Source organism: Miscanthus floridulus, chromosome 6 (genome assembly GCF_019320115.1).
Source record: "Miscanthus floridulus cultivar M001 chromosome 6, ASM1932011v1, whole genome shotgun sequence".
Lineage (NCBI taxonomy): Eukaryota > Viridiplantae > Streptophyta > Magnoliopsida > Poales > Poaceae > Miscanthus > Miscanthus floridulus.
Window position 1 is genome coordinate 111162705 of NC_089585.1, and position 9081 is coordinate 111171785.

At 53.7% G+C, this 9081-nt stretch overlaps 1 protein-coding gene across 1 annotated transcript; it reads right to left on the reverse strand.

The window, feature by feature from the left end:
• Nucleotides 1-497: 497 nt before the first annotated feature.
• On the reverse strand, nt 498-1733 carry LOC136459046 (uncharacterized). Its single transcript, XM_066458948.1, has one exon. The coding sequence runs from the start codon at nt 1462-1464 to the stop codon at nt 841-843; it is 624 nt and encodes a 207-aa protein (XP_066315045.1). The 5' UTR covers nt 1465-1733; the 3' UTR covers nt 498-840.
• Nucleotides 1734-9081: the final 7348 nt, after the last annotated feature.

A 9081-nucleotide genomic window follows, 5' to 3' on the forward strand; every position in this document is an offset into this window, starting at 1 on the left:
TGCAGTTGCAGCACAAAAGGAGAGGGGAAATATGGAATGTAGGCTGCTGCACGGAATTCTAAAATTTTCCAGAGGAATTTACAAGTCGGAGTGCACCAGTATCAAGGTTAGAGCTGGTCGTAGTAGTTCTTCTAGCAGAGTAGCACTGCCACTGCTCCACTTTCTAGCAGAAATGGAGGAAAAAGAAGAATGAATCGGAGCTCCTGCTATCCTCACCCTATTGTGAAGAAAAGGACGGGAGGAGAAGATCTATGTATTCATGCTATTTACAGTACACGTCTTTCTTTTGCTAGATATTTACTCGCATGCACAATCTATCAACAACAGAGGATTGATAATATACACTTCATTACCTAAACCATCAATTGCTGTAAAGAGAAGGAACATGGGAAAAATTGGCCCTGTTCGCTCATCTTACGAGCCCTACTATTTTGGTAAACGAACGATGTTTTTTTTCCCACAATAAATCAGCGAATAGTACTTTTTCCACAATAAATCAACGAATAGTACTTTCAGTCGTGACTTTTCAGCGAAGCGAACAGGCTATTGTATCTTTTTCTTCACAGGGACATGATTCATCTTGTAAACAAGGGGAGCAGGGGAGATGAGGAGGATGATGAGATGGTGCTCTAAAGGAGACGGGCCGGAGAAAAGATGGCAAAAAATAAAGGCCAAAGGGCAGCAAGGAGGCAAAGCAGGAGGCATTAACAAAGGAGAAAGCCAGGAAACTACCACTACTACTTCTCCAGTACGTAGCAATGAAAAACCAAAAGAAATGGAGAGAAAGAAAAGGTTGGGGGAGAGAACAAAAAAAGAAACAAAGACACCTTGCTTGCTTGATTACAAGTCATCCTCGGTGATGCTCTCCAGGTGCGGCCGCCACACGGCGACGCGCCCCCGCCGCCGGTCCCGCGCCGTGGAGGCCTTTTCCTTCATGATCTCCGACAGGTACCTCTCGTTGGCCAGCAGCCGCTCCTTCTCGTCCTCCGCCGGCGCCGGCCCGGCCGCGGCCCCGCTGCTGCAGGCGGCGGCCGCTCCGTCCCGTGCGGCGGTGTGGTCTTTCCTCCGGCGCCGCCTCCTCGCCACCGAAGCAGCCGCCGCCGCGGTTTGGCTGGCGGGCGGCGCCGGCGCCAGCGGCTGTAGCTTCGCGGCGGGCTTCTCGGGCGCGGGCGCCGGGGTGGTGGCCATGACCGGCATGAGGAAGTAGATCTTGCCCCTCTGCAGCTCGGCATTGGGCGGCAGGATGACGGGCTTCTGCACGACGATGCCGCCGCCGCCGCCGTCGGCCGGGCACGTGGACGGCGGCTTCCGGAGGACGTGCTTGGGGTACGCCTTCATGATCTCCCCGGCCAGGACGGGGCCCCCGCTGATCTCCTCCACGCGTCCGTTGGAGTGCACGATCCGCACCACGTCCAGCGCCCCGCACGGCAGGATGCACGCGATGCAGCACTTGATGGTCTCCATCGATGTAATCCCTGTGGCCGCGCGCGGACCTCACCGTCACCGATCCCTCTCGCCTTCCGCTTGTAGGCCGGCCGGCAGCTGCTGCGCGCGCTAGTAGTTCATATATGCGCTCGGCGCGCGGCGGCAGTGAGCACGGAGAAGTCGATCGAGGAGGAAGAAGGGAAGGAGCTGGGCGATGCGCTCCGCGCGCACGAGCTAAGCTTTGGTTCGCGAGGCTCGATTAGCTGTCTGGCCTTTGTATGTGTTGGGTCCTTTTGGTGCGGGTATGTCCTAGCTGCTCGCTTTTATATAGCTGCACCTTAAGCCTCGTTTAGATCGTCCGTTAAAATTTATACCATGTTTCGAATTTTTGATACAAGCACGGAGTATTAAATATAAATTAAAAAATAACTAATGGTACAAATTACGATTACTTTACGAGGCGAACCTTTTAAATCTAATTAGTTAATGATTTAACAATAAATACTACAGTAACACATGTGTAACGCATGTGCTAATGATAGATTAGTTAAGCTTAATAAATTTGTCCCGTGATTTACTCGTGGATTCTATAATTTGTTTTTTATTAATATCAAGCACCCTACGCAATACTTAGACGTAACATCCGATGTGAGAAGACCAAACTTTCCACACCGGACCTGATATGATACCGGCTGCTGAAGTGCTGAGCCCGAGCTAGCCGGAGGAGAATGAACCAAGGGGATGCGCGCAGACACGGGGTATTATTTGTACCAGACGACCCACGGGCGGCGAGGGAACTGGTTCTTGCGGCAGCTGCCAGTCCACTCTACAGTCAGCAGTGGCAGCAGGCCCAGGTCCTCCCCTCCTTTTTCTACTATTTCCACTGCTGGCTCTCTTGTTGGCTCCATTCAAACGTGGGATGGATGGGAAGATGTGTACATAAAGAAGTGGTGCCTGTCTGTGTGGCAAAGAACCGAGTAGGAACTGTGAAAAATTCAATCCGTCTATCGCTGCTGTTCACTCTTCAGTTTTGCCTTTCATGGATATCTTTCCTCTGACCCTCCTTTGCGCCGCACGCTGATCGTCATCCTGTTGGCTTAATCGTTTACGTGGCTTATAAATCGACTGATGTTGTTTCATTGTGAGAGAAAAGCACTATCAAGCGAACATGATGCGTAGTTGTGGTGGTGTTGGTGTCTGGTCTCTGGTGTGTAAGTGAAACCCCACCTGGCCCAAATCATTGCCACTCCTCCTCGGCCTTGTACTTGCGTCACGCAGGGGGGCTGGCTCTCTCTCGTGGGCGCATCGTGCATGTGCTTGTAAGTGAACCGGAGAGGAGGATGGCCTGCCTGTAAAACCTGGGCCTGGACCACACTCCGCACAGTGACGTGGAACCTGGAACGCAGGCAGGGGCTGACTGCCGAGTGCCGAGACGGGGGAACAGTGCAGGGAGCAGCAGTAATAATATACGTGCCTGTACCTGTACGTGGTCATGGTGCCACCATATGAAGGTTTGGGCATGGACCGCGCGCGCGGAGCTAGGCGCAAGCAGGCATATCGGGTCGTGCCGTCGCTGTTGCGATGAGTGAAGGCCAGTTGATGGTGTTTCCTGCTGCAGCGACCTGCATGGGGGTGGACAAGTACGTGCGCCGCTGGTTAGGGGGACAATTAGCATCATATCGCCCAAGAAATGATTGTGCTTGCGAGAGTCTGAACCAGATTATGCACGTCTTGGGTCATTCTACAGGTGCAGGGCCGGGGCCAGCCAACGATGATCGTTACTCAAGGGCGGAGGCTAAAGCAGAGGGACCGGCCGTGACAGGCTCATCAGAGACTAGACAAGTTAATCCCCATGCTTGATTCTCAAAGCAAACATGATCCTCGGTTGATCGACGGATGATCACGAGAACACGAACAATAGACATAGACTTGCCGGAGACGAATGCCGCGACGACGAACACCTGTATCTCGACTTCTGTTATTCAAACACAAGACTCGGCTCGCGCAGAAAGGGCTTCGGGGGCCATAGAAGATAGAGGCGAGGCCGCACGCACCACACGTCCACACGCAACGCCATCAGCGTCCATGTACGTCCTGCTGCTAGGCCCCGGGGACAGCAGCAGCCAGCGGTCGTCGTCCATCTGCTGCTGCTCGTGGACAACGCTCTGGGTTAGCGCGAGGCCGATCGGTCCGGGCGTCCGGCACCGGCAGAGCAGAGAGAGCAGCGAGGCTTTTACACGTATACCATTAAAAAAATTTGTAATTACACAAAGTCATTAAAAAAAGTGACCACACACAGGTGCCATTGCTCTAAACTTCTTTGCCTTACACGTCATTCCGTCCTTATTCTGTTTGTTTTTCGCCGTTTGGTAGCCCTTACAGGTGGGACCAGTGGAATTGTCCATGTTGCCCTTAGGCGGTGGCCGTCCATCCTCTGCCTGCCTGCCTCGCTTGCGCGGCGCGTATGCTCTAGGGGAGATCCGCCAGAGATTGAGGAGAGGGACCGAGGCGTCGGGGCTAGGGAGCGGCGGCGGCGAGGGATGGATGGCCACGACGACGGGGCGGGGGCGGGACCAGGGGCCGGCAAGCTGACGTGGACGCCGTCCTCGCTGCTACGCTCGCCCACGGTGCCAATTGCTCCTTGTTTCTAGGCCGTGGTTGTCGAGGACCCGGAGCCCGACGACAAGAAGGCCCAGGCGCACCCCAAGGCTCCACCACACCACTTCCATCCCCGGCGGCGGTGGCTTCGGCGGCCCCGACCACCCGCTGCTCGTCCTCGCGCTCCCGCTCGCCTTCCTGCTCCTGCTCATGCTCCTCCGCGGTGGCGGCGACGGCCACCACCTCGCCCTCCTCGCGTCGTCCACGGCCGCCGCCGCCGAGGGTGCAGGGCGGTGCCGGGGCCGGGAGCGTTGGGCCAGGCCGCCGGGGTCGCCTTGACAAAGCCAAGCGCCGCCGCGGGTTTTGCCGTGAGGAGCTCGCCGCGCTCGCCATCAGGGCCTCCTCTGCGCTCTCCTCCCGGGGTACGGCCGCCGGGCCCAGCAAGCGGAGGCGCGGCGCCGTAACGCCCTCGTCTTTATGCCGCGGCCAGAGGAGGATGAGCAGAAGAGACCGAGAGACAAGAAAACACGATGAATCATAGTCAACACGATCTCCACCATTCAAGGGCAACATGGACAATTTTACTGGGCGGTCCTACCTGTAAGGGCTACCAAACGGCGAAAAACAAATAGAACAAGGACGGAATGACATGTAAGACAAAGAAGCTTAGAGCAGTGGTACCGGTGTACGGTCATCTTTTTTAATAGCTTCTGTGTAATTACAAACTTTTTTAATGACATACATATAAAAGCCTCAACTTTGTTTGTTTTTTTGCACGACCAGGCTGTTCAGATTTTAGGGCGACTTTGACACCTGTTCTAGAACACGAATTTAGAAAATGTGTGACTAAGCTAGCTCGATCCTCGTGCTGCCCTGCGCTAGGTCAGAGGATGTCGAGCCACACCAGATGCTGTGGGGCGGTAGTAGTAATTTGCCGAGGAGCGGCCTCGCGTTCATGACACGTGGCGTGTTAATCGGGCAAGCCTGTGCTCGGGCCGGCCCCGTATAGTACCGAGAGACGTACAGCACATAGTACTATGCGCGTTCGTGTCGAGCGCTGAGAAGGGACGGTGTGCAGGACACGAGCCGCGCTTTGGCGCGTGGTCGGCAGCCAAGACAAGCCCCGCGTCGGGCGAGGCGCGTGGATCCTCCCTCTCCCTTCTCTCTCCGTGTTGGGACTCGCGAACGTGCAGCTGCTGCCGGGTGCCGGCGCCTCCCGCTTCTCTTTGGAACGGGACGAGTTTCAGCAGCAGGCGCGTGACGGATCGGATCAGATCGCACACTGGCACTGTGCGCGCTGCATGCCTATGCGCACTTGGGCTCCTGGCATGTGCTTCACGACAGCGACGTCGAACTCTGTTTTTCGTTTCGTTTTTATAATCTTCGTCGCGCCGGCCGGCCGTGGTGTCAAAACTCTACAGTGCGCGGCAAAGGCTCTCTCTCGTCATTGCTCTCATGGTTCGCGAACGAAGCATGCATCTGGCTAGCGAGACGCGATTTGTCCTAAAGGAGAATATTTTCATAGGGGCAGGGCGACGCTTGTGTGAGACGAGACGAGACGATCAGACGACACTTCGGTTGGGGGCGGAGAATTCGGCTGATGGGGTGGATTAATGCGCGCAGCAGCATCTGTCACGTCCTCTGCCGGTGAAAGGGGAGAGGAGGAGGAGGGCTCCATTCCATGTCAGAAACCACAAAGCACATGTCATGCGTTGCCGATTAGAGAAAGTTAAAGACGAGCGTGGATTATTGGAGCGTTATCCGTCGTCCATGAGTCATATGCATGCGTCGAGTCGCCACAGCGAACATTTTGGTGCGGGTGCTAGTAGTAGGGGCTAGTTAAAAAGAGAACTACGAAAGTGATCCTCCTCTCGACACGATAAGGGCCGAGATAGGCAACAGTAACAGTACAGTTGTGACAAATACCGTTCAATGGCTGCATGTTGCATCTCAACTGTAAAATATTTTTCGGCACCGCCAAATCAACGAAGGTCCAGTTTAGTTCCCTTCCATTTTACAAAATTTTTCAAGATTCCCCGCCACATCGAATCTTTAGACGCATGCATGAAGCATTAAATATAAATAAAAAATAAAACTAATTACATAGTTTAGACGAAATTCACGAGACGAATCTTTTAAGCCTAATTAGACTATGATTAGACACTAATTGCTAAATAACAACGAAAATTGCTATAGTGGTATTTTGCAAAAAAAATCACCATCTAAACAGGCCCGAAGGTCATGATCTTGACGGGACAGCTGAAACTGCAGCGAACCCAAAGACGACTAAAGGGGTGTTTAGATTAGATGACTAAAGTTTAGGAGGTGTTACGTGAGGGTGTCTTATTCGGTGTTTGAATACTAATAAAAAAATAAATTACAGAATCCGTCAGTACTCCACGAGATAAATTTATTAAGCCTAATTAATCCGTCATTAGCACATGTTTACTGTAGCACTACCTTGTCAAATCATGGACTAATTAGGCTTAAAAGATTCGTCTCACACATTAGTCGCAAGCTATGCAATTAGTTTCGTAATTAGTCTATATTTAATACTCCGCGCATGTATCCAAAAATCTAATGGGACAGCGACTAAAGTTTAGGAAGAGAAACCAAACACCCCCTAAAATAATGAAATGCGCACACACAGGAGTACGAAGCAGGTTACCGGCAGATCAGTCCAAATAAACTGCACGTTGTAAATGTCGTCGAGCTGAGCAAGTGGTCAAGCCGGAGGCGGAGCTGCCCATGCGGCAGGGGCCGCCCCACCTACCGCCGGAGTAGCACCACTACGAGCCTCCATGTCTTCCTCCCTTTCGGCCAGGCAGCCAGCGGAGTGGCATGAATGGCGTCTGCCGCGACGGTCGACGAGCGACGAGAGCTGCAGCCAGCCGCCCAGCCACAATGAAAAACGGCCCAATAAGCCCAGCCTGGCAACCGCCCCAAGTGGAAGTGTGTGTCCCCAACCCCAAATCCCTAATTCCCAATCGGCAATAGTCCCGGCTCGGTGGCTCCTCCATTCGTGCCGCTCCGCTCGGCGCTCGGCCGCTCACTGCAGCCGCCCGACGCCCGCCCGCCCCGGCCCCCGGCTGACCGGCCCCGAGCCCCGAGATGTGCCGCGCCGCCGCTCCCGGCCTCCCGCTCGGCGCTCGGCCGCTCGCTGCAGCCGGCCAGCCGCCCGCTCGCCCCGTGGCCCCCGACTGACCGGCCCTGAGCTGCGCGCCTACGCTGCTCCCGCTCGACGCTCGGTCGCTCGCTGCAGGCACTAATGGATCTCTTTTCTCTATTCTCATTGATGAATCTCGTGATATCTCAATAGCAGAGCAAATGGTTGTCATTGTGAGGTTAGTTGATGTATGTCTCATAAGTCAATAGTGTCATTGGTGATGTTGGGTTCATAAAACCGGGGTTCCCAGTGGACCTATTTCCCTGCAAAACCTGGCCCAACAGGCGGCGCAGCGACAACACTTGTCAGGGCTGGCCCAGATATATAATGATAGGCCGAGACAACAATCCGGTCTCCGACTGGATGGCCTGGCCAAGGTGGAACCACGGTCCGACTCCGACCACTTTCTCCGATCGAGGAAACGTCGGACCTCTGCTCGCTGCCCTTTTCCGACTGACATGGTTGGGGTGTAGGGTCGAGATGGCGGACTAGAGGGGGTAAATAGTCCTCTCTAAAACTTAATCACGTCGGCTAACCGAAACAAGTGCGGAATTAATACTATCGGTCTAGCCAAGACTACACCCCTCTATGTATGTTCTCTAGCACCTTCCAAAGATACTAATTAAACAACAAAGGTGCCGGGCTAGCTAGAGCTCACCTAACCAATTCTAGGAGCAAGGTCACATAAATCTATGCCACTAGTACTTTAAGCAACAAGGGAGCTCCTACATATGCTAGTAAGTAAAAGCACAAAGCCAACTAAGCTCACTAGCAATGCTCAATAACAAGGCAATCAATGCCAAATTAGAGAGCGCAAATACTTAGCTACACAAACTAAGCAAAGTGACTAACAAGGTTACACAAACCTAATTAGCCACGCAAGGGAGCTACTTCTATGCTACACAAGCAAGAAGATAACTAGTAAGCTATACAAACTAACTAATTACAAGAGCAACTACATAAGCACAATGTATATGAAAGTAATTACAAGCTTGTGTAATGAGGATGCAAACCAACGGGAAGAACAAGGTTGACACGGTGATTTTCTCCTGAGGTTCACGTGCTTACCAACACGCTACGTCTCCGTTGTGTCGACCGCTCACTTGGTGGTTCGGCGACTAATTGGCATCACCCGCCAAGCCCGCATATCGGGCACCGCAAGAACCTACCCCAAAAGTGAGGGTAGTTCAATGACACGCTCAACTAGAGTTTCTCTTCGTGGCTCCCGCGGGGCGAGCACAATGCCCCTCACAAAGCTCTTCTCCGGAGCACCGCACAAGCTTCTTACGGGCTTCGACAGAGACCACCACCAAGCCGTCTAGGAGGTGGCAACCTTCAAGAGTAATAAGCACCACCGGCTTGCAACTCGATCACCTAGTGCCACTCAATGCAACCTCACGATGCAATCGCACTAGAATCGCTCTCACACACAATCGGATGATCACTATCAAGCATATGTGAGATGGAGGGCTCCCAAGCACTACTACACAAGCCACCAAGGCTCTAGTGTGCTCAGCTACCGGCCCAAGGCTGACCATGGCTTCTATTTATAACCCCACGAACAAATAGAGCCGTTACCCTTTCACTGGGCAAAAGTCAGGACGACCGGACGCTCCGGTCCGATCGATCGGAAGCTGGACCTCAGTGTCTGGTCATGCGATGCACGCCACGTGTCCCCTGCTTCAAATACTGTACGCCCGATCTCAACGATCATCTATTGATCAGACGCAGCAGCTTGAACTGACCGGACGCAGCAACCCCAATGTTCGGTCGTTTCCAGTAAGGTACCAGACATGACGGGACGCGTCCGGTCGGTCGCGATCGGATGTAGCACCAGCGTCCGGTCACTTCCAGCTACTCTGCTCTACCTGCGTCACCACATGTCGCCTTGA